This window comes from Sus scrofa, chromosome X, assembly GCF_000003025.6.
Source record: "Sus scrofa isolate TJ Tabasco breed Duroc chromosome X, Sscrofa11.1, whole genome shotgun sequence".
In the NCBI taxonomy this organism is placed as follows: Eukaryota; Metazoa; Chordata; class Mammalia; order Artiodactyla; family Suidae; genus Sus; species Sus scrofa.
In genome coordinates this window covers 44,006,047-44,032,006 of record NC_010461.5, presented here as the reverse complement: position 1 = coordinate 44,032,006, position 25,960 = coordinate 44,006,047, and the positions used below count along the sequence as shown (strand labels likewise).

The window sequence follows — 25,960 nt, the reverse complement described above, 5'->3', positions numbered from 1 at the left end:
AGGGGTCTAATCAGAGCTGTAGTTTCTGGCCTATGCCAGAGCCACAGCAATGTGGGATCTGAGCCACATCTGCAACCTACACCACAGCTCCTGGCAATACCAGATCCTTAACCCACTGAGCAAGGCCAGGGATCGAACCTGCAACCTCATGGTTCCTAGTCGGATTCATTATCCACTGAGCCATGATGGGAACTCCTGAACCACTTTTTGAATTTATTTTTGTATATGGTCTGTGGGAATGTTCTAGTCACATTGTTTTACATGTAGCCATCCAGTTTTCCCAGTACCACTTGATGAAGAGACTGTATTTTCTCCATTATATTCTTGCCTCCTTTGTCATAAATTAATTGACCATAGGTGCATAGGTTTATTTCCAGTTCCGTTTCTGCTCCATCGATCTATGTGTCTGTTTTTCTGCCAATACCATGATGTTTTGATTACTATTGCTTTGTAGTATATTCTGAAGTCTCAGGAGGGTTATACCTCTAGTTTTGTTCTTTTTCTCAAGATGGCTTTGGCAATTTCAGTCTTTTGTGGTTCTATATGGGTTTTTATTTTCTAGTTCTATGAAAAATATCATAGGTATTTTGATAGGGAGTGTATTAAATCTGTAGATTACTTTGGGTAGAATGGCCATTTTTAACAATATTAATTCTTCCAATCTAAGAGCATGGGATATCTTACCATTTCTTTGAGTCATCGTCAGTTTCTTTCATCAATGTTTTACGCTGTTCAGATTATAGGTCTTTCACCTCCTTAGTTAAGTCTATTCCTAGGTATTTTTTTATGTGATTTTAAACAGGATTGCTTTCTTGCTGTCTTTTTCTGATAGCTCATTATGAGTGTATAGAAATGCAACAGATTTTGGCATATTAATCTTGTATTCTTCAACCTTGGTGAATTCATTTATTAGCCCTAATATTTGGGGATGGAGACTTTGGAGTTCTCTATATAAAGATCATTTCATCAGCAAATAGTGACAGTTTTACCTCTTCCAAAATGAATGCCTTTTATTTCTTGTACTTCTCTGAAAGCTGTGGCTAGAACTTTCTGAGAGTTAGCATCTTTGTCTTGTTCTTAAATTTAGTGGGAAGACTTTCAGCTTTTCACTGTTGGTATGATATTGGCTATAGGTTTATCATAATGGCCTTAATTATGTTGACATATATTCCCTCTATTATACCCACTTTGGGTGAGAATTTTTATAATGGATGTTGAAATTTGTCAAATGCTTTTTATGCATCTATTGAGATGATCACATGATTTTTATCCTTCCTTTCATTAAACTCATGTATCATATTAATTGATTTGTAGCCAAATCAATTAATATGATCTACCCTCATGACCCTGGAATAAATCCAAGTTGATCTTAGTGTATATCCTTTTTACATATTGTTGGATTCAGTTTGTTAATATTTTAAGGATTTTTGCATTTATATTCATCAAAGATATTGGCCTATAAATTTTCAGTAGCTTCTTTGTCTGGTTTTGGTATCATGGTAATGGCGGTTTTTTAGAATAAATTTGGGAGTGTTCTTTCCTCTTCGATTTTTGAGAATAGTTTAAGAAGGATCAGTATTAGCTCTTCTTTACATGTTTGTTAGAATTCCTCTCTGAAGCTGTCTGGTCCTGGACTGTTGTTTGCTGGAAGTTTTTTTTATTACAAATTCAACTTTAGTAGTAGTGATCAGTCTGTTCAAATTGTCTGGGGTTTTTGTTGTTGTTGTTTTTCGTTTGTTTTGGTTATTTGTACCCATAGCATGCAGAAGTTCCCAGGCCAGGATCAAACCTGAGTGACAGCAGTGACCACACTCAATTCTTAACTGCTAGGCCACCAGAGAACTCCTGTTTCTTCTTGACTGAGTCTGAATTTTTCTAGAAATGTGTTCATTTTTTCTAGTTTTCCAATACATTGGCATATAACTGCTCATAATCTGATTTTTTTTTTTTTGTATCTCTGTAGTATTGGCTTTTATTTCTCCTCTTTCATCTCTTACTTTGTTTATTTGGGTCCTCTCTCATTTCTCCTTGGTAAGCCTGGCTTAAGTTTTGTCAATTTTATTTATCTTTTCAAAGAACTAGCTCTTGGTTTCACTGATCTTTTCTATTGCTTTTTCTGTCTCTATTTTATTTATTTTCTCTCTGATATTATCATTTCCTTCCTTCTGCTGACTGTGGGCTTTATTTGTTCTTTTCTAACTCTTTTAGGTAGTAGGTTCTTCTTTTTCTAACTCTTGTTTTTTTAAGATTTTTCTTGTTTCTTGAGGAAGGCCTGTATTGGTACGAACTCCCCTCTTAGAACTGCTTTTGCTGCATCCCATAGATTTTGGAAAGTTATATTTGTATTTTCATTTTTCTTGAGGTATTTTCTGATTTCCTCTTTGATTTCATCATTGTCCCATTAGTTTTATAGTAACATGTTGTTTAGCCTCCACGTGTTTATGTTTTTCCTATTTTTCTTTCTGTAGTTGATTTTTAGTTTCATACTGTTTTGGTCACACACATGCAAAAATACTTGATATAATTTCTATCCTCTTAAATTTGTTGAGGCTTTTTTACTGCCTAGCATGTGAGCATGTGATCTATCCTGGAAAACGTTCCATATGCACTTGAAAAGAATGTGTATCCTGTTGTTTGGGAATGGAATGTCCTGTAGATATCTATTATGTCCAACTAGTCTATTGTGTCATTTAAGTCCACTATTTTCTTATTATCTGTCTGGATGATATATCCATTGACGTCAGAGGAGTGTTACAATCCTCTACTATTATTGTATTATTGTCAAATTCTCCCTTTATGTCTGTCAGTATTTGCTTTATATATTTAGGTGCTCCTATATTGGGTGTATATTTTTTAATTAAAGTATAGTTGATTTACAGTGTTCTGCCAATTTATGCTTTACAGCAAATGACTCACTCATACATAAATACATTCTTAGGATATTATTTTCCATCATGTTCTGTCCCAGGAGATTTGATATAGTTCCATGCTATATAGTAGGACCTTATTGTTTGGGGTGCATATATGTTAACAAGTGTAATATTTTCTTCTTGTATTGATCCCTTTATCATTATATAATACCCTTCTCTGTCTTTGTCTTTTATTATAGCCTTCATTTTAAAGTCTATATTGTCCTATATGAATATCGCTAACCCCTACTTTGTCATTTTTGTTTTCATTAATTATCTTTTTCTATCCCCTCACCTTTATTCCATGTGTGTTTAGCTCTGAATAGATTCCCTTTTAGGCAGCATATTGAAGGGTCTGACTTTTTTAATCTGGTCAGCCCACTGTCTTCTGATTGGAACATTTAGTCTACTGACATTTAAAGTAATTATTGATAGGTATGTACTTAACTGCCATTTTATTACTTGCTTTCCAGTTGTTTTTGTAGTTCTCTGTTTATTCTTTTTTGTTTCTCGTGTTGTAGTTTAACAATTTTCTTTAGTAATATGCTTGATTTCCTTTCTTTTTGGTTTTTGTTTATCTTTTGAAGGTTTTTGATCTGTGGTTTCCATGGGGTTCAAATATGTTGACCCATAATTATATCTACTTTATTTAATCTGATAGTCATTTAAATTTAAACACATTCTAAAAGATCTACATTTTTACTCCCCCCAACATTTTATTTTTTAAGTCATATTTTATATCTTCATGCTTATCCCTTTACTGTTGTCTTTATAATTGATTTTACATTTTTTCTTCTTTTAATCTATGTGCTTGTTTATTTAAATTATCATAAATCCTTATTATATATTTGCCTTTCCTATTTGGGAATTTTCCTTTTCTATGGATTCTTCTTTTTTATTTAGAGAAGACCCTTTAATATTTCTTTTAGAGTAGGTTTAGTATTGCTCATTTATTTTAGTTTCTGCTTGTCTAAGAAGTTCTTTCTCTCTCCTATTCTAAATGATAATCTTGCTGGGTGGAGTATCCTACATTACAGGTTTTTCCCTTTCAAGATTTTGAATATATCTTGCCACTCCCTTTTGGCCTACAATGTTTCTATAGAGAAATCAACTGATGGTCTTACAGGGGTCCCCTTGTAACTAACTATTTTTCCTTGCTACATTTAGAATCCTCTCTTTAACTTTTGACACTTTAATTATGATGGGTCTTGGTATGGGTCCGTTTGGGTTCATCTTATTTGGGACCTTCTGTACTTCCTATATCTGGATATCTGTTTCTTTCTTAGGTATGGGAACTTTTCAGCTATAATTTCATTTAAAACATTTTCAACCACCTTCTCTCTCTCTTCTTCTGGGACCAATATTATATGAAATATATATATATAGATTTTGCTATTCTGATTGTGTGATTTCCATTTTCTATCTTCCAGATCTCTTATGTGTTTTTCTGTATCACCTAGTCCACTGTTAATTCCGTCCAGTGTGTTTTTTCAGTTATTGTATTTTTCAGTTCTGACTGGTTCTTTTATATTTGCTAGTTCCTTGTTAAATCTCTCACTGCGTTCATCTATTTTTCCCCTAATTCAGTTATCTTTCTTATTACTAATGCTTTAAAATTTTTATCTAGTAAATTATTTCCGTTTCATTCATTGTTTTTCCAGGGCTTTTCGCTCTCTCTTTCAATTGAGACAAAGGCCCCTGTCTTTTCATTTTGCTTATCTTTCTCTATCTCTATGAAATTAGGTCAATACCTATGCTGGTCTTGAAGGGATGTCCTTATGTAGGAGTGTTCCTATGCAGTCTGCTTGTACCCAGTGGCTTTGTGGTAGATCTAGATGTGATATGAGTAAAAATCACCTTTCTTCAGGTGTGCTGGTAGGTAAAACCTTGGTAGGAGGTGAGGCTGGAGATAGAGGTGCTAGGGCAGAGCCAAGTGTGATTCAGGGCTTTCCCTCTGCTCAGTGGACATCACTGCCCTATTGGGAGTAGGATCAAGTCCTGAGTTGCTGGATCAAAAGCCCTAAAGCTCAGGTCAGATCTGCTTGATGCATTTAAGTGTGTGCTCTTCCCTCTCCCAGCACTGGTACCCTTACCTGAGCAGAGCAGTACTGGAGCAAAAGAGGCTGGGGTGGGTGTTCATGGCGGGGGGGTCAAGGCATGAGCTGTGGTGGTCTGGCTGCCATCAGAGATCTGGTCTGCCTCTGATATGTGCAATTGCCAGTAATGGCCACCCCTTCCCTGCTTGGATGCCACTCAGGATTTGATCCACTGTAGCATCTTTTTAAAAATTTAAGTACAGCTGATTTACAGTGTTTCAGGTGTACAGCAAAGTGATTCAGATATATAGAGAAATATTCTATATATATTCAGAATATATAAAAATATATTCTTTATATATATTCAGATATATACATATATTCTTTTTCAGATTTTTTCCACTATAGATTATATCATAGCATCTTACAGCCAAGCTTCTTCCTTGCTTGTGGCAGCCCTCAGTCCAATGTGGAGCTCTATGTGAAGCAACTGGTGTTGGAGCATTTGTTTGGCTCAGGCTGGGGCACACACCAGAGTCATCACAGGAGACCAGTCATCCAGCTGGGTATTTTAATCCACGCTTTCTGCCCTGCTTTGGAGGCTAGCTAACATTCACAGGTTCTCCATGAGCATAGTCAGGCTTCTCAGCCCTCCTGAATCCCACCGGCTCTCCAACCAGCCAAGAGGGCTTATATTCCCTGCGTTCGACCCCAGGGCTGGGGTGCTCAATATGTGGCTCAAGCTATTCACTCCCCAGGGTGGGTGTTTGTCTTTTCCTCTGAGTCTCCTCCTAGGGGAACAGGTCCCAACTTCATTGGTTCTCTTCCCTTCTTATCTGATTCCAAGCGCATCTTTCTTACAGTCTTGGTTGTACAGGAGTTTTTCTGCCAGTTTCCTATTAGTATTCAAAGAGAACTGTTGCACATATTGATGTGTTCGTGGGGTAAAGTGAGTTTCATATTCTCATACTCTACCATCTTGATTTGAGTCTCTCTGAGTCTAGGTTTCTTACAGCCCTCCTATTAGTCCCACTGGTAATCTAACCAGCTAAGGGGACTTGTCGTTTGGTGTCAGATCCAAGGGCTGTGGTGCCCATTACGTGGCTTGAACTGCTCACTCCCCAAAAAGGCTTCTGCCTTTTTAATCCCATCCCTCTTCTATGTCTCCTCCCAGGGACACAGGTTCCAAACTGATTGCTTCTCTTCCCTTCCTACTCAATTCTGTGTGCATCTTTCTTACAGCCTCGGTTTTTGAAAATTCTTTGTCAGTATCCACTTAGTTTTCTGTGATAATTTCTCCACATTTTAGATGTACTTTTGATGTGACCATGGGGGGAAATGAGTTCTATGTCCTCCTAATCCACCACCTTGATCTCTTCCCCAAAAAAGTTTGAACTTTTGTCCTAAGAGCAATGAGAAATACATGAGGATTTTTCTTATTCCATTATGAAATGTTTAAACAGTAGGAAATTTTAACTGATATTTTCTACCATTAATATTTTACTATACTTTCTTAATCACATTTCTATCCATCTATCTAGTTTGCTAGCTAATAGAAAGGTTTTAAGCAGAATATCCCCATGGTATGTGGAGAAACAATTGAAGGAACAAAGACTAGAGACAAGGAAAAAAAGATAGGCAGTTCTGTAATTGTATAGACAAAAGATGATGGTGATCTGGACTAGTGAAGTGGTAATAGAGATAAGGAGAAGTGGGTGGACATATTTAAAACCTATTGAAGAGATAGGATCATCAGGAATTGGTAGATGTTTGAATATAGGGGGCGATGGAGAGGGATGCATATAAGTTGTGGTTAGGAGAGCAGACTTAAGAGCCAGACTAGGAGTTCCCCTTATAGCTCAATGGGATAAGAACCCAACTAGTATCCATGAGGATGTGGGTTCGATCCCTGGACTTGCTCAGTGGGTGAAGGATCTGGTGTTACCGTGAGCTGTGGCATAGTTTGCAGATGCAGATTGGATCTGGCGTTGCCATGGCTGTGGTGTGGGCTGGCAGCTGCAGCTTCCATTCAACCCCTAGCCTGGGAACTTCCATATGCTGCAGGGGCAGCCCTAAAAAGAAAAGAAAGATCCAGACTACCTGAAATCAAATCCTAGTTCTGCCACTCATCAGCTCTCCCTTTCCTATGCCTCAGTTTTCATTTCTGTGAAGTGGGGATAATAGTTCTTATTTCATAGAATTTTTTAAAGGATTACTTTAAAATACACACACACACACACACACACACACACACACACACACATCTGAGAAAAGAGCCTGGCACATAGTAAGTGCTATATAAGTGGATCCTATTATTATTTTTAATTTTATATATAAGAGGTGACACTTTGGTTGGAAAGATGTGGGTTTGAATCCCAGATTTATTATTTACTAGCTATATAATATGAATTTGTTTGTTCATTTGAAACATGGAACAAACAGTTTCTCCTTCATATCAATTTTTGAGTGTTTAGTTTCATAGAGGAAACAATATGCACCTCTTATTTTTAGAATGACCACAGATCTAAGATTATCTGTGGAGTTCTTCAACAATAATTCTTTAATTGTGGTTATTTTCAGAGAGGTAGTTGAGTTGCAGGTAGAGCATCAGTAGGAGATGAAAGGGTGAGGATGGGTAGCACCCTATCAAAGCGCTAAGATTCTAGGTCTCAATACTCCTTTTCCCCCCTAGGCTGCTGCCATCCAACACTTAGAATCTGCAACCACTGAGTTGAACAAAATCCTGAAGGCCAAGTATCCGACAGAGATGATCATCGCAACCAGGTCAGTATTCTTTTGGCTCTCAATCTTTGGGGTGTTTTTGCCCCTCATGAGCCATTTCTTAGGCAGATATGGGGCTCATTTTAATATGTTGGGGGTTATGTCCAAGGAAAGCATGTTTACCTCTCCAAGTAGAGTTTCTCCCAACTAAAACTTCTTGAATGGAAAGTTTAGGGGGAAAAAAGATGAGATTGGGGTGAAGGTTCCTCCTATTCCAAAAAGACAAAATTTCAAAGATAGATTTCCATCTGATTCCTAGATAACTCTCTGTAGTACCTACTACAGCTGCTTTCTCATAGCCTGAGCAACACAATCTCCCCCTCTAAATACGTGGGTCATTCATTCCTCCTGGGACTCTGGTGGGTTCTCACCAAGTATATCACATTCTCTTTTGAGAAACACTCCCTACAGTTCCAAAGTCATTTGTCTCTACTAAATTAGCTGGATCTTTGAACCATAGCTGATTTGACCTAGGATGAAATCTTGACCCAAGCTGAACCAACTGAATTGTTTTCCAGAAATTCAGAATTTGGGCTAAGAAATGCTATTTAAACTCTCTTTAATATTAGCATATTTCACCATATGCACATGAAGAATCAGAATAAACAAAGAGGGGAGAGGGAGTAGGGAGAGAAGGAAAGGGAGAGAGGAGAGATCAAGAAAGAGAGAGGGAAAAGGAAGAGGAGGAATATAGAAACTAACATAATGAGAGAAGGGCTCTGGACCTCATGGTCCATGTTACATTGTGCCATCTATCTTATCTTTCCAGATTCCTGTGCTCAGCAGTGGAAGATTTTGTGGTTGATATCGTAAAGGCCTGGAGCCGGATAAAACAGAACAATACAGCAATAGAGTCTGTGATTTTGAAAGTAAGTTTCCATTCTTTTCTCTTGTACTCTTTGTGGTGCAAAACTTTTCACCCTTCACCAAATGAAGGGTGGCACTATACATACTTATCCATGTACCATGTACCAAAGTATATGCCAAGCATCTGTCCACATCTAGACGGTGTGCACCAAGCATGCATGAACATGGCTGTATACCAGAACATGCTCCAAAATATATACAACTACATGCTAGAAATATACCCACATTCGCCTCTATAACAACAATAGTAACAATAATAGCTAATACTTAACATGACACTTACTCTGTGCCAGGCACTGTTCTAAGCACTTAAAATGTATGACTTATTTAATCTTCACAATTACCCTAGAATATAAAAATGCAAAGAGATTAAGGTACTTGCCTCCACTCACAAACTAGTAAGTGATGGAGCTGGGAATCAAGCCATAATCACACACTACACCCCCGCAAACATCCACACAGACAAAGGCAGACACCAGGCACACATCCAGAACCATATCCACATCCATAGGAGCAAGCCCATGAAACCACCAATCCAGAAATGTTTATCTTTCCTCAATTTTGCCATATTACACATCATCTTACAGGCCACTGTGACATGAAAAAGACTAGGCAACATGCATTGATGCCTGCAGCTGCTCACAAACAAATGTCTCTTTGAACCCTTAACACCCTTTGGTTATCTTATTACATCTACCCAAGTAGTTCTTACCCTAAACTTTCATCTCCCCACATACAGCTTTCTATGGTCAATGTTCCCTGCCAACTATTAACTCCTCCCCACCTCTCTCCATACCATCTGACTCCTCATTCTGTCCTTTCGAGCATGAATCCCTCATAACAATGCCCTGTCTCCTTCCCCACATAGAGCGACTTAATGTATGACAAGCTCAGTGTCCTGATTGATATCCTTGCTGAAGATGCAGCAGTTGAGAAGAGTAGTACAGCATATGCAGACAGTGCCACAGCAGATGGAAAGCCCTTCGTCCCACAAATTGACCACATAGCCAAGTGCAAGATGGAGCTGGCCACAAAGGCCCAGAATCTCCAGAAGTCCTTGAAACTCATCATATTCCAAGTTGAACAAGGTAAGGGTCCCAGGGTTGTGGCAATTGAGGTAGAGGAAAGAGAAGGTTCCTGTGGATGGTATACTCCTCTCCCTCACTCTGGGTCTGCTATTTGACACTACTACCAAAATTTAACTAGATCCTGTATTCATAAAGCATCCAAAATCAATCTTCTGACTTTACTGATTTGAAAAGCCTCAGCCCGATAAGCTGCCCCTTTGACTTCTTCTGCCTCCCAGGCACTCAACTCTTGCTACCTATTTATTTTTGGAACTAACACTCATCCTAAATAATTACAGCTGCTAAGTGGCTTAGCTCAAAGCTCCGTCAACTTCCACCTCCAGACATGGAACTTTTTTCCACCTGCTCCTGTTCCCTTCCAACCACTAAGCCTATGATGATTTTAGAAAGAAAATAGTGTTTATCTCTGCATGTCTTACACAGTATTAATCAGTTACAAGGGCCCTGAAAATGGTCCTGTCAGCTCTGGCATTGATTGCCATTTCCCATAACTTATGACAATCTGCAAGCTTCCAACTCAGTATGAAAACTCCTTCAACTCCTCCAGCTTCTTATGTTAACATTTTGGTTCCCACTTCTTCTCCACAATGCTTCTTTGAAGCACAGATCAGAAAATGGTGTAACAGCAAGTGTGTTCTACCTGAGCTATTGGAATTGAGCAAAAGTTCACATAGCAAGGAAGTCCCTTTGGCTGGCCTTTGATTTTAAGCTATGGTACCTTCTCCTGCCTTGCTACCTTTAGGTAAAACCTCAGCCAAGTTTCTAAGAAAGAAAGGAAATATCTCTTCTGCTTTGCGAAATCATTAAACAGCCAGTTTGCCTTTATTTGTGCAGGTAATTTCCAAGTAGAAGAGATCACACCAATCTAACATGGCCATAAACCTGTTAAAACTAACCCTGTCTGCTCCATCAGTACATAAGTCAGAAGTGCAGCTTGTGTGGAGTTCCCATCATGGCGCAGCAGAAACGAATCCAACTAGGAACCATGAGGTTGTGGGTTCTATCCCTGGTCTCGTTCAGTGGGTCGAGGAAACAGCATTGCCATGGGCTGTGGTATGGGTCAAAGACTTGGCTCAGCTCAGATCCTGCATTGCTGTGGCTATTGCATAGGCCAGTGGCTGTAGCTCCAACTGGACCCCTAGCCTGGGAACCTCCATATGCCAAGGGTATGGCCCTAAAAAGAAAAAAAAAAGTGCAGCTTGTGGCCTTGGGACAAAGAAAGGCACACCCCAGGTAGAATAGGGATTGAACCTGTGAGCTTTAGCATAGGCTGAGCATCTGAGCTATTCAATATATAAGCTGGTGAAAGGAAGGCAACTCCTCAAATATTCTGGGTATTTATCAGACATTTGAGTGGAGGAATGGCATGGTCCTAGAGGGTTAAGTTTAGAACAAAGGTCATGTGAGTAAATGAATTAACAAATAGGTGAGAATGGAGGTAAAAGAGAAGGTTTCCCACCCTATTCCCCCTACCCCTGGCCCAGAGCTTCTACTCATAGCCACATTTACTGGATAACAGGAAAAGAATATCAAGTAAAATTGAGAAAGCTTGGGCATGGATATGAGGAGTGGGCAATACGGAGAGGTGATGATCAAATGAGAGTCTCTGTTGTCGCCCCACACACTGAAATTAACTAAGAATTGCTCAAGAAATGTGACCAATTCTCCCTCCCTCCTTTCCTCACTCTCTTCCTTCCTCCCTTTCCTTCCCTCCCTTCTGCTTTTTCTCTATAGTTCTTGATGAACAAAGCCGACAGACGATATCAGTTAAGAACTTTAGTTCAACTTTCTTCCTGGAAGATGACTCAGAAGATATTAACCAGATGAGCCCAAGACACCGTAAGGATCCTTTTCTTCTCCTCTTAGTCTAAGCTTCACCTCTGCTCTGTCTTCTAGTTCCCAGAGAATAAATGTGTATTTTTATCCATCTTCCTTGAGCCATAGTCCTGCTCTGCAGAAGATATCGCGCCTTCTCCAGAAACCTCACACTATAGGATCCCATGCCCATGTCCAGAAGTAATGACCCCACTAGGTACTTTGAAAAGGCTGGCATGATGAAACCCAAGATGTGAAGCTGTTTCACTGCCAGCAAGCAAGTAGCCCAGCCTAACTAGTCTCTCAGTGGAAGTTCCTGTCCATCCAAAATGATCCCTCTTTGGAACGAGAACCATAAATATTATCTAGGAGAAAGTCACTGAGGTTGACTCTGCTCCAATGGAGAAAGTAGGGTGAAATGCAAGTGGGAGGAAGGGCTTTTTGTTTGTATCTGACACCAACGTGATATCTTTTGTGTCTAGGTTCTCGTCTTGGTACTTTGTCTTCTATATCTTCTCTCAAAAGTGAAGACCTAGAAAACCTCAATTTGGAACACTTATATTTTACACCTGAAATGATGTAAGTATTCAGGCCTATCACCTCTTCATGGCTTCTTCCTTTCTCTAATTGAGAGAATATTCTAAGGATACCCAGAACCAACTGCTGACTCTACTTACTAGTTGTATAACCTTACGCAAGTAATTCAACCAAAACCGCAGTGTCCTCTTGTATAAATGGAGGTCATTGTAGAACTTGCCACATAGGTTTACTGCATTTATTGAGTTAATATATGCAAAGTATTTGCATTGAGAAGTGTTTGGCACCCATAGTTACATACTATGTGTTATAACTATTTATTTTTAGTTATTATAAATGTTATTGTCATTTCAAAGGACCTGTTTTTCACTGTTGCCTTTACCAGTAAATGATTGGAGTTGCTAAGAAGTAAGTGGACATTTAGGGAACTAGGTAGCAAATCTAAAGACATCCATCTCAGTAGCCTTACCTCTTTAGAATATCCCCAGTAGCCAAGTTCCACCCCATTGATTCATTTTGAGTTCCATGAAGAAGATCAGTTACATCAGTTAGAGAAACCCCAATTTCTAGACTATGGTCAAGGGAGGCAAATCTCATGCGAGAGATGTAGGGTCAGTTTAGTAAGGAATTTTTTAAAAATCTGGGATTAAGTAGCTAAACTGTACCTATTTTCAGTTTCTCAAAAGAAAAACATAGCTAGCAAGTATTTAAGTTTCCTATACTTCCCATTTATTCTTATCCCAACCCCCACTCCCCTCTACTTTACCATTGATTTTAAGTTCATATCTGAGGCCTCAATAGACCTACCTAATGAGCTTTGATCAATGGTATGCTGAAAAATGTTTAACAACCAGCTTTCCTGGCGGGAGGAAGCCCTGATTTGTTCCTGGTATAAACCCTCCCATCATGGCCTATTTCAAGTTACTGATATAATGTGTGCAGAGTTGGGAAGTGATGGGCATAATCAGCTTACATAAGCTGGTATGAACTGGCTTTAGCACAATGCTGGTTTTGATGTTGACACCCCAGATGGACGCAGAAGAATCAAAAAACTGCTTGGCTTTTTTTGTTGTATAAATATCTACCCTCATTTATCAGTTTTATTGTCCCATTAGATGTATGGTTACTTTGCCCTTTGATGTGAAAATACTACAGAGGAGTTCATACATCTCTGAAAATAGTAGTGCAGACTTTATTCTCATCATATATATATATATATATATATATATATATATATACACATATATATAATTACTCAGTGAATTTATTACATTTATAGTTGTACAATGATTGTCACAATCCAATCTCATCATATATTTTTATCTGAGGTATTTAAGTTATTTATGGGAATAAGCCAATGACTCTTATTTCCGTTTATTGTGGGGAAAATATTGGCCACTCATATCTGAGAGTCTCAAAAGGTGACTTCTTTATTATGAGTCCCAATCCCACTGAATACTCCCAAAGATGGGGGGGGTATCCTCTCTTACAGCTAATAAGCTAGTTGTTAACATAAATAGGACTTCTACATTTGCCTCTCAAGAACATTTAGCCGTGTGCCTAACGTAGAGGCCTTTCCTCAATGGTTTTTGATCATGCAGATAAAGTCTGCAGCCCAGTAATAACAGTACTTCTTTCCTGCACCAATGCCTATTCTCTTCTTTCCTTTGGCTACTTTCAGACGCTTCAAAGAAAGGTGTGTCATGAACAACTACTTTGGAATTGGACTAGATGCTAAAATTTCTCTGGAATTCAACACCAGAAGAGATGAACATCCAGGACAATACAAGTAAGGAGAAGAAACTCCCCTCCCTACATGCAGACACACAATTGCAATACATGCATATATCCCTACATCCCTTACCTCAAAGACAAGCAACAGAAAGAGGTTCATCTTTTGGAAGTAAAAAACATTGGTCCAAGGTTAGCCTAGTGGGATAGTTGGCCCCATATGTTGACTGGATGTGTGATGACTCTGCACTAGCATCCTGAACTTGGAGCTGCCTTCCTAGTCTTGACCTGTGGACTGCTATGTAAACATAACTAACTGTGTTACTGTTAACAAAAACAGGTTACAGTGAATTGATTTGGCAAATTACCTATCTTTGTTCTGTCTCTGAGAACCTGCCAAGGTCCCAGTGGTGGTTTCAGGTCTGTTTTTGCTTGGCAAGGCTGTAAAATATCAAAGATTGCCCTACTGGTTCTTAGTATTCCTAACCTGGTTCCCCTCACCTACTGATTTCATTCTATCTAGTGTTGGCCTACAAATAAAAAGAGGCACACCTTCTACCCACCACTACCACCACCACCCCCGCCACATGCCACCAGAACTCCTCTCTCAGAGCAGGCCTGGACTGAGTAGCAACTACTTTATCAAATATGCGTTTTGCAAAGAGTTTCCCAGTTGCTTGTCTTTTCATTTTTTAATGGTAAAATAGAAAACTTTTGAATTTCAGTCCCTTTTTTTAATGGACCACGTTTTTGATGCCACATCTAAGAAATATTTGCCTACTCCAAGGTCTTAAAATTTTGCTATATTTTCTTCTAAAATGTTTGTTGTTTTTGCTCTTGCATTTAAGTCTGTGATCTGCTTTGAGTTAATTTTTTATGTATAGAATTAGGTAAGAATCTAAGTTTGTCTCTTTGCACATGGATATCCATTTACTACAGTGCCATTTTTAAAAACTATCCTTTCCTCCAATGAATTGTGTTGGCACCTTTGTTGACAATCAATTGGCTATAAATGTAAGGGTTTTTTCCCAGACTCTCACTTCTGTTGCATTGGTCTGTGGGTCTATCCTATGTATGTACCACACTGCCTTGATAACTGTAGCTTTATAGTTTTGAAATTGGGAGATGAAAGTTTTCCAACTCTGTTCTTACTTCAGAATTGTCTTGGTTGTTCTAGGTATTTTGCATTTCCATATAACTAAACTAGTTTCATAGATAAGGAAACTAATGTGTCCCAAAAACTTACAGTTTAAAGCAGAGTCCAAATAATTTTGTGCTAGCCTTCTTACATTTCAAAACTCATGTCCTGTGGTGGCTCATTTCTGTGGCTCTACTTTAAAAGCTCATAGTTGAGAGGGATGGACTTGGAATTTGGGGTTAAAAGATGCAAACTACTACATTTAGAATGGATAAGCAACAAGGTCCTGCTGTGTAGTACAGGGAACTATATCCAACCTCCTGGAACAGACCATGATGGAAAATAATATAAAAAATAATGTATATAAATGTATGGCTGAGTCACTTTGCTGTACAGCAGAAATTGGCACAACATGATAAATCAACTAGACTTTTAAAAAATTACAAAAAAATTAAAAGCTCACAGTTAACTATCTAGCCTTTCTAGTGATTTTAAGTATTTTAGCCTATTTTTATCAGACTGCACAGTAAGCAGGACCTTGTCCTTCCCACCTCCACCACAAGTCTCCTGACATCTTTGTCTGTCCCATATTCTCTCCACTGGTGGCTCCTCCTCCTCTACAATCTGCCCAGTAAGCTTAGCTCTTTTCTATAGCATTGAATTTTGTCTGACATATAGGTCATGGAAAATCCCTCTGCCATGCCAGAAAAGTTATGCTTCAAAGAAATTACAGTCTAAGAGTCACATGTTTCAAATGAAATGGATTCCAAGCAGCTGAAATCTTGAGCTCCTAGAGTGGCACTTGCCAGGGTTGCTGGTGTGTACCAGCCAGTTATGCTCACAGCTTTTTATGAGTCTTACTTTCTATGTATAGCCTGTCTCTTCCAAGCCTAAACCAATATCAGCAGCAAGTAAAAGTGACAAATCAATGGGATGCTGAGGCCTCAGGGAGACCCAGGAACCCATTGTAGCTGGTGTTTTTATGAGAATACCAGTTACAATATCCTACATTCCCTCTTGCGTCCAGTTACCATTGAACATGATTCCTCCCTATAAGACCCTTGATGTCTCCTCTTACTTTTCTTCATCCATGTATCTTTATACTACTTGCCCACTGACTACTTTTCTCTACCCTTATCTCCTCCCTGTAGCAGCCGCCTTAAGAACAAGATGTGGTATGGCCTTCTGGGAAGCAAGGAACTCTTTCAGCGCTCTTACAGGAAACTGGAAGAACGAGTGCACCTGGAGGTGAGTGGAAAAGAGAGCGATCCTTCCTGGGCATGAAGAAAGGAAATATCATGACCTTGGGAATCAACTTTCCTCTATATCCTTGGTTCTTCCCAAGCTTTAACTCTGATCCTCACACCCAGTTCATGGGAGGAAGGCATAAAGATAGATTTCCATTTTATGGAGAAGATAATGATAGTATAAAGAGAGGACAGAGCCCTGCCCCCATCTCTGTAAATGTCTCTTCACTTTGGTATCTAAAGCACCAGCCAATAAGGGTTACTCTTTTCTTTCAGTGTGATGGAGAAGCCATCTCCTTGCCAAACCTGCAAGGCATTGTAGTGCTCAACATTACCAGCTATGCCGGAGGCGTCAACTTTTGGGGAAGCAGCACAGCAACAACAGTGAGTATGGAACAGGGAACAGAGAGGGAGACAGGCTTGACCCCTCTAAAGTCTATTAGAAAAGAGAACTGAACTGATTAGAGCATAGAAGAAGAGGAGGTGGGCTGGGAACCTTTATTAGCAGAAACTATATGATCAGGTTTTTAAAAAAAGGCAATTACCACCCCAGAGCACAAGAATCAATCCCGAAACTCAGGATCAGATCAATTCTTAGATGTTACCTGGGCCTTGGATCTTCTTTCCTCAGGCCTAACAGATCCTTGAAAGGTTTCCTAGACCATGCTCTTTTCTCTAAGGAGGTCTGTCAATAAAATCTCCTGGGACATTGGCTGTGACTCCTTTCCTCTGAGCTCACCCAAGAAGGAAGGCCATATGAGACCAGTGGGACTGGCCTTGGGGATCTACGATGTTAGGTTGGACAGAGAGGGAACCAGTTGAGAGCTGTGATCTCAAAAGGGGCTGAGTTTTGATCTCAGTGCCTTTTTCCCAAATTGGCTTCCTAACTTCATCCTTCCCCTCTGAATATGTAGTATTTTCTCTGCTCTTCGTGAGCTAGAAAAATTCTCACCAGGAGCTTTCAAAGCATACCTGTTTGCAATAGACAAGGTGTGGTTTCTCAAGAGTGAGATATGTGACCCAGTTCTTCCTCCTCAGGAATATGAGGCTCCTGCGATAGATGATGGGAAGCTGGAGGTAGTGGCAATCTTTGGTTCCGTACAGATGGCAATGTCCCGTATCATCAACCTGCATCATCATCGCATTGCCCAGGTAGGCACAGGCCAGGTGGGCACCAGATAAGGTTTGAGCTCTGTGACTACAACCCAGGATGTGGGCTAGCCCCAAGAATTGACCAGATATAAGAATGGCAGGGTGGGAGTTCCTGTAGTGGCTCAGCAGTAATGAACCCAACTATTATCCATGAGGACGCGGGTTCGATCCCTGGCCTCGCTCAGTGGGTTAAGGATCTGGCATTGCTGTGCACTGTGATATTGGTAGCAGATGCTGCTCGGATCCCGCATTGCTGTGGCTGTGGGCTATGGGCTGGGATGTAGGCTGGCAGCTGCAGCTCCAATTCGATCCCTACCCTGAAAACTTCCATAGGCTACAGCCTTAAAAAGACAAAAAAATAATAATAATGGCAGGGTGGAGGAGAGCAGATAATCTGGTGGGCAACAAGGTGTTGGCCGAGGTTAGAAACAGAGATGGTAGGGACCAAAGGAGCAAAAAGCCCACAGGAAACATGGGTTTCCTCCCTGGGATAACCTAATTCACATTTTTGCCAGTCCTTTACAGATATTCATTTTGACCATGACTGTGAGGCCATCAGAGTAGTCTATACATTGCCTCATTCTTTCTCCCCCATTCTCCCTCCTCCTCTTCTCTGGCAGTGCCGCGAGGTGATGATAACCATTGATGGCGAAGAAGGTATCCCAGTGCAGGTGGACGGGGAGGCCTGGGTTCAGAGGCCAGGCCTTATCAAGATTAGATACAAGAATGCTGCCCAGATGCTAACAAGAGATCGGGTGAGAAGGGAAAGGCTTGACTTGGGTTCCTCTACCATCTTATCTGTATCTATCACCTGAGTACTAAATACTTCCAGTCAAGCAAAAGTCCTCAAAGGGAGGTCTGCATGACATTTATATCAGAGGCACCTTGGATGCCTTTTAGAAATGAACATTCCCAGGCCCCACACTGACCCACTGAATCCAAGTGGGGATGGGCAGTTCCTGGGAACTTGCGTTTGCAGACACGTGCCCCCAGACATGCTGATATATAGAGTCACTTGCAAGCTACTGTCCAAGAAAGTGAGACAAGACACCCTCTCCTGTGGTTTTTGACAGAGTTGTCCTCCTCCCTCCACTGCACCGAGAGCTAAAGGCCTCAGGTGGTTATGGAGAAATCTGCTCCCTTAATAAGAGATGTTTCATTGACTATGGGCTTTAGGTTCCTCTAGGGTATCTTAAAAATATTCCATTCCCAAATGTCACCCACCTCAGCTAAACCTTTAACCTAAAGCCAGCAAGGAGCCATTATCAATCAGATGCTCGGTGCTTGGAGGCTTCCTTCCACTCTAGCCTGTGCACAGTCCATAGAAATAGCAATAGGGAAGGGATGGGATGGCTGGTTTATAAACTACCTACATTGTGTCGGGCACATTACATGTATTCTTCCAAGTAGGTCCTCTCAACAATCCTATGAGGTAGATATACTTATTCCCATTTTACGGGTGAGGAAAATGAGGACCAGAGGGGTTAGATCCTTTACTAAAGGTCACACAACTAGTACAGGACAGAAGCATGATTCCAAAATTAAACTAAATATGTCTCTCCTGGGGTTGTGGGATGGAAATCCTATAAAATTGGATTATGATGATCATTGTACAACTGAAAAAAATTAAACTAAATATGTCTCTAAATATGGCTCTAATGATGTGTCTAAATATGGATCTAAAATCCATGAGAACATATTGCCTAGATTTGGCAAAGAGGGGAGCATGAAAGCTACTCCACTGTTTTAACTGATCATAATGCCTTCATATGGGAGCTTCTGGAAGGCAGACATCTGTCTGATTCAAGTTTGTTGTCCCAAGACTTAGCATGATAACAGCAACAACACAGCAATAGCAAAAACTACAAGTGCTTAGGATGAAAGAGGCATTGAATAAAATGTTGGACAGATGTATTGGTGTGGAGATGGGTGTATGGAGGAATGGATGGGGCCCTCTTTCACCTTTTCCCACTGTACCCACAAATTGCGGTCTCAGATCTGTCACGTGCCCTCTTGGCTACGGCAGTCATTAAGATCTGCCACTGTCTTCATCTCCAGGACTTGGAGAACTCAATGAAAATGTGGGAGTGCAAGCACTCTGAAATCCAAGCTGCCTCTCAACCCCAGCTGGACTCCCAGGAATCTCAAGATAGCCTCTCTGATGAGGAGTATGCCCAGATGCAGCGCTTAGTTCAGCTTGCAGAAAACCTCATCAGCAGGTAAGTGGACTGACCCAGATACGGATGGGGAAATCCCAAGAAGGGATAGGGAGAAGAAGCCAATTTGTGTCTGTTGGCTACTGGAGAGCCTGGCCTCAGAAAGGTGGAGATGGACAGGGACCCTGAAAATCCAGATAGAGAATAGTCTTTGTGGTCACCACTAACCCAGCTTGGACCTCTCCCATTAGGCCCAGAGATGAATTGTGATCTCCTCCTGCTGCCCCAGACCCAACAGGATTAAAAATGTTCATCCTAGGAGTTCCCACTGTGGCACAGCAGATTAGGGATCCATGTTGTCTCTGCAGTGGCACAGGTTCTACCCCTGGCCCAGCGCAGTGAGTTAAGGATCCAGTGTGGCCGCAACTGTGGCATAGGTTGGAGCTTCAACTCAGATTCGATCTCTGGCCCAGAAGTTTCCATGTGCCACAGGTGTGGCCAAAAAAAAAAATGTTTATCCTTTCCCTCAAATGTCCAGAAGGCCTTAGAGTTCCTGGAGACAGCTGCCCTCCTCTATTCTAGCCTCCCTCTCTCCCAAAGCACCCAGGATCGAATTGAAGTGAGATAAGGATAGACAAAAGTGGATACCTAGAGAAGAGCAGAAACATTTTCTGGCACAGGTGGCTCCCTAGAGGAGAGTAGAAATAACAGGAGAAAATAAAGAATCCAATTTGGGGACCGAGGGCTTTCATTTTTACCCTTAATCCCAACCTTCCCCAGCACCTCAGACCAGAAGTCCTTCAGAACACTAGGCTCAATTATCTGTCCTTACTTTATTACAGACTTACTGACCTAAGCAAGGTCCACCAGCATGTGCCTGTCCTCATGGATTCTGTGAATGCCAGTGCTAACATCTTAAACAACATATTTTACAGCCAAGACAGCACCAATGAGGCAGGTGCAGCTTCCTGCACTCCCATTGAGGTAAGGGAGGGAGGGGCAGATGAGGGAAAGAAGTCAAACCAAATAGGAAAGGGAATAGAAGGGAAGGGAGGGGAGCCAGAGGTTGGATAGAGAAACTGGGCAAATGATACGGCAGGAAAATGATGGATAGAGTTAGACAGGGAGGCAGGTATTCCTTGACCTGTTACAGGTCCAGAGTGGGTACTGGGAGAATCCCCCAGCAGATGTCATCAGCCTGAGAGCTATCTACAACACTGGCTCTAGGAGCAATAGCCTGTGAATGGAGAGGAGCTTGGCTTTGGCCCTTCCTCATCCCAGGTAGATCCCTGTATAACCTGTCAAGGTGACACTTGTCATTGAAACCTCAGCTCTAGGCTGCCTTGGTTTCCCTCCTGAGGGAAAGGTCCAGATGCGGATACTTGCTATTTAAATGAGCCATCTCATGACTTTACCCACTGGCAGAAGATTGAAGTGATGCTTTTAAAAAGTAAGCAATGAGATCCTGCTGTATAGCACTGGGAACTATATCTAGTCACTTATGATGGAGCCCAATGGAGGATAATGTGAGAAAAAAGAATGTATATACGTATGTGTGATGAGGTCACTTTGCTGTATGGTAGAAAATTGACAGACCACTGTAAACCAGCTATAATGGAAAAAATTTAAAAATTTAAAAAGTAAAAGTAACTTTAGTGCTAGGCAAACAATACCAAAGGGCCACATACAGGGTCAGGGCCTCCTAAAACGTAGGTTACCTATTTATCTGGGGCCAGATCTGGGTTGGAGGAGGACTGGAGCTCAAGGCCCGGAGTTTCAAGAGGAGAGATGGTTAGGCCTAACTCCACCTACCATGGGAAAGGTGGCTTTGGCCTAGTGGCCATAGGTGGCCTCTGTGGTTTGCATAGTTCTTATTTCCCTGTACCCCCAGCACTCAGCAATGATGCCAAATGCCAGGTTGTACTGTGCCGCTACATAGAACACACCAAGACAGTTGCATTGGTAGTTCGCAGCTGGCATCAGTTCTGACTGGTCGGCATCCATGCTGTACTACTAGTTGTGCTATATTGCGAATATTACTTTTTCACCTACAGCCACGTCCTGCTAGCCTGCTCACCTCCGCAGAGAAGCCAGCTGCATGCTTACTAACCAACAACTCCTGTCTTGGCTCTCTCCCTTCCTTTTTTCCCCTCTCTTCTCCTCTCAGACGCTAACCAGAAATGACGCAGTCGATGTTACACTTAGTCTTAAAGGGCTCTACGATGACACCAAAGCTTTCTTGGATGAAAACTTGGTGAGTGGAGGGGGTGGGAACGAGGGATGGCAAAGTGTCCCATCTGAAGGTGGTCACGGGCTGTGCTGGGTTCCAGGGCATTGGGAGACATGTAGGAGCATTTTGGCCAGATGCTTACCTGGCAGTCCATGCTGTGTCATCCTCACCCAGAATTGTCATTGGTTGTGTCACGTCCTAGGTTATGCTAATCCATAGGGACTACCATTATCATTGAAGAAAAGTCTCTCCTTCTCCTTTGACAAATGTCTCCTGGGTCCAGACCAGGCCAAACAAAAGCAGGGTGTTGTCATCATACCTCATACAGTTTCAGAAGAAAAGGGTGAGCTTTTTTGAGCAGTTCTCCATCTCCCAAGTTTCCACATACATCTCTTGCCATGTTGGCAGACAGACAGTATGGAAGAGTGGGGAAGGTCAGGGGGGCTCCGGGTTTGAATCCCAAATCTGTCACTTACCAACTATATTCGTTTCCTAAGGCTGCTGTCACAAAATGCTAACATCTGGGTAACTTCAAACAACTTAAATTTCTTGTCTCACAATTCTGCAGACTAGAAGCCTGAAATCAAGGTGTCAGTAGGGCCACGTTCCTCTGGAAACCTGTAGGGAAATCCTTCCTTGCCTCCTCCTAGCTTCTGGTGACTTGCGGGCAATCTTTGATGTGTTCCTTGGCTTGTAGACGCATTACTCCAGTCCTCCGTATTCACACACTGCTCTCCTTGTGTCTTTCCTGTCTTGATATGGCCAGCTCCTTAAAGGATACCAGTCATACTGCATCAGGGCCTGCCCTACTCCAGGGTCCAGACCAGGCCAATGGTCTCATCTGAGTAACTGATTACATCTGCAGTGACCCTATTTTCAAATAATTGTGGTACTGAGGGTACTGACCCTATTTCAAGACACCTTTTTGGAGGGGACACAAATGAATCCACAACGCTAGCAACTACACCTCTCTGGGTCTCAGTTTCCCTACCTACAAAATAAGGACAGTAATCTCTACCTCGCCAGGTCATTGTGACGATTAAACTACTGCATGTTAAGGGCCTCACTCTGCCTAGCAGCCTGAATGGTGGTAGATTGTATTAGTGTTAGGGAAAATGGACTGAGGCTCAGTTTTTGAGCCACAGGAAGAGTTGCTATCTCTCATATTGCAAAGCCCATCGGCTCACCTGGTGAGTGTGCTCTAATGAGTCAACTGATCGTGACCACCCCACTTTGAGATTCGCCACTAAGGCCCCAAGGAAGGTGCTGTTCTTGCCTCTCGTCTAATTAAGGCTTATTTGAAGAGGGGCCTCTGAGTTGATTTTGTAAGAAGTGCATCCACTTCCCCTTTTCCATTTGCACATCTAATTGGCACACTGCACAGGTGGCAGAGTGGCTAAAGCAATCAGGCCAGGCTGTCCCAGCATCTGAGCCCCAGGTTAGAGTCTTTCAAGCCTTTGGTGGCTGTGACAGAAGTACCTTCTATATATAGGCAGAGCTCTGTGGCCTCGCCAATTTGGCCAGCAGGAAATATGGGAGCTTGGCCTCTCATTGCCACTCAGGCTTTCTTAAGGCTCATGGGATCATGAAAATTGGTTTGTACCAGCCAATAGCCCCAAATGAACACATAGCACACTTAATATAGAACCCAGTAAGGATCCCCTGACGCACACGTGCACGCACACACACATCTAAATGAGACCTGGGTGCACATGGCAGCTAAGAATGACCATGTGTCCCCAGAAAGGCCATATCATAGAGGTGTCCTGGACATAAGGCTTATTTCATCTGAATGTTGTTGTTCTTCCCCTTAAAGGAGGAAGACAGTAGGGAGCTCAGTGTTGGGAGTGGGATGCAGCCTTCTGATGAAGAAACTACCATCCAGTACCTCCCGCTTCCCTTATTTGGCAAACTGGCTTAGTGATATATTATAACAGGAACCAAGAAGTGAACAACAAAGGCCTCTGAGTTAGTTTGCACACTTATCTCAGAGAAGAGTCCTGGACAAAGTCTCCAGTGGAGCCAGAAGGACAAGAGAATAGAGCATGAGACTCAGGCCCACCCACATACTATTTCTCAGAGCCTAAGTCTTTAGCTGCCAAATAGGAAGTCATTAGAAAGCCATTTTATCCCTTTCCTGTTATCATTAGGAATCATTCTCTAAGGCCCTCAATTCTTCTTTCTTCTCTGTGTCTTTGGGTTTGACTACCAAATCCCTTTTGAGCTCCGCTGGTTGGTGTGCCCCTAAGGACTCCCTGCCCCTTTCCCCCTTCTCTTGAATAGATGGCCATTTCTACCTGACACCACTGTTCCCCATCCCACCACCATGGGCACACACATGTTCTATGCATCTGAGCTACTCTGTACTATCCTAAATCATTACTTGTAAGGCAAAAGCAAGAGATTACTTCTCCTGCGTGACTCGTTCCCCTCTCATATCCCATCCTGATTGATCATAACCTCTGATCCCATCCCCTGCTCATTCCACCTGCTGCCCATTTGTGACAGTTGGCAAGGTTCCACTTACGGCTGGCCCATGCACAGGGAGGAGGCACAAAAGTACCAGACTGAAAGTAGGGTGCGTGCCAGGGGGGAGAGAAGAAGCCAAGTTAGGTGGGCTGGAAAGCATGTCAGGAATGAGAATAGCAGCACACATCTGTTCTTCCAGCTTTCTGTTCAGTGGAACATGAACTGTCTCATCTATGCTATTGGTCTAGAACTTGGTTCTTCTGAGTTGGAGATAGAATTAGTACTGAATTCTTCCTTTTGATTTTTGCTATAACAATGTTGCCTGCATAATACATATTTTTAATTACAAAAAAAACTATCAAGGGAAATGGCCCCAGAAAAATATATTTTAACACTCCATGGACCATATAGGGTTCATCCTTCGGGTCTGGGGGTAACCAGGAAATGATTAAACTTTGTTTCCTGAACCCATGGGACAAGCCATCTAGAACTATTTCTCAATTACTCAAAGTGAATAGCAAGGGGATAAAAGCACAGCCTTCAGAGGCAGACCCCCTTTGCAAGTAAGGGAAAATTTGAGCCAATCTCTCTCTCTTTCCTTTAACTTACAGTAACTGTGTCATAAAGATGCCCACCCCCAGTATCCAGCCAGCACACACTGCCTTCCTGGGACAGTGTGATATAGAGGGTAGGGTATAGAGTTAAATAGATCTGGGTTTCTGTCTAGCCATATGATCTTGAGCTTCTTTGAGTCTGTCTTCTCGCCTATAAAATGACAACAGTAATACTTTGTAAGGTATTCTAAAGCTATTGAAAAGATGGAATGAAATCACGTATGCACAGTGCCTGACAAATAGTATATGTTCAGGAATTGGTAGCTATTACTGGTGGTGGGGGGCACTTAGATGTCTCCAGGGACTTGAGGGTCAAGGGTAGGACCCTTATCCTGGACCCTAAGTTGTAGGGGTACAACTCAGTGTTAAGTTGTACAAACTTAATGCTTGCCAAACTATGAGCATTCCCAGTGCCAAGGAAAGTATCACTATCTAGTTGTCTCCTGGGTGTCCCTATTGACAAGGTAAAGAGCTGGCTATACTTTCCAGTGACCCCGTTGGCCAAAGGAGATATAGGTTGGCACCCTGTGGTCTCACAGCCACTAGCAGGGACTAGGAGTTGGGGAGACAGCAAGAGTCTTTGAAGGCAGGGTGGTCGGCCTTGGATACTCACTCTTTTTCCTGTCTTCACCAGCTGAGAAATGCCGAATATGAGGCCACACTGCAAACTTCCCTGGATGCCATGAGTAAGGAGTTCGAAAAGCTATCCAAGATTGACTGGATGAATTCCATCCTCATTCCGGAGGTATGTGACCTGTGGACTGGGAAATAAAGGGGGAGGGAGTTCCCAATGTCGCTTAGTGGACTCAGAACCTGATATAGTCTCTGTGAGGATGCGGGTTTGATCCCTGGCCTTGCTCAGTGGGTTAAGGATCCAGCATTCCTACGAGCTGCAGTGTAGGTCACAGATGCAGCTCAGATCCAGTGTTGCTGTGGCTGTGATGTAGGCCGGCAGCTGCAGCTCCATTTTGACCCCTCACCCAGGAACTCCCATGTGCCCAGGTGTGGCCTTAAAAGGGCAGCAGGGCAGTGGGGGGGCAGGCATTTAGCAGAGCATCTGGCACTCTGTAGGATCTTGGTATAAAGATCAGATGCCTTCTGGGGCCTGGGACTAGTGATTAGGAGTAACTCCCACAGCAGGATAGATAACAGATCTGCCTGCTTCCACAGCTGTCCTTGTTCACCACCTT

General features: G+C 41.9%; 1 protein-coding gene across 1 annotated transcript in view; it reads left to right on the top strand.

Annotated features, from left to right (window-relative positions):
* The window catches only part of DGKK (diacylglycerol kinase kappa), a 178,971-nt gene that overhangs the window by 148,136 nt on the left and 4,875 nt on the right, over positions 1–25,960 (top strand). The window contains exons 13-26 of the mRNA XM_013990902.2: positions 7,638–7,729; positions 8,496–8,595; positions 9,462–9,681; positions 11,416–11,520; positions 11,979–12,075; positions 13,715–13,822; positions 16,054–16,150; positions 16,426–16,533; positions 17,188–17,301; positions 17,922–18,056; positions 19,360–19,520; positions 20,300–20,441; positions 21,625–21,711; positions 25,405–25,515. Coding sequence (XP_013846356.1) covers positions 7,638–7,729; positions 8,496–8,595; positions 9,462–9,681; positions 11,416–11,520; positions 11,979–12,075; positions 13,715–13,822; positions 16,054–16,150; positions 16,426–16,533; positions 17,188–17,301; positions 17,922–18,056; positions 19,360–19,520; positions 20,300–20,441; positions 21,625–21,711; positions 25,405–25,515 — 1,677 coding nt within the window. The remainder of the gene's footprint in view (positions 1–7,637; positions 7,730–8,495; positions 8,596–9,461; positions 9,682–11,415; positions 11,521–11,978; positions 12,076–13,714; positions 13,823–16,053; positions 16,151–16,425; positions 16,534–17,187; positions 17,302–17,921; positions 18,057–19,359; positions 19,521–20,299; positions 20,442–21,624; positions 21,712–25,404; positions 25,516–25,960) is intronic.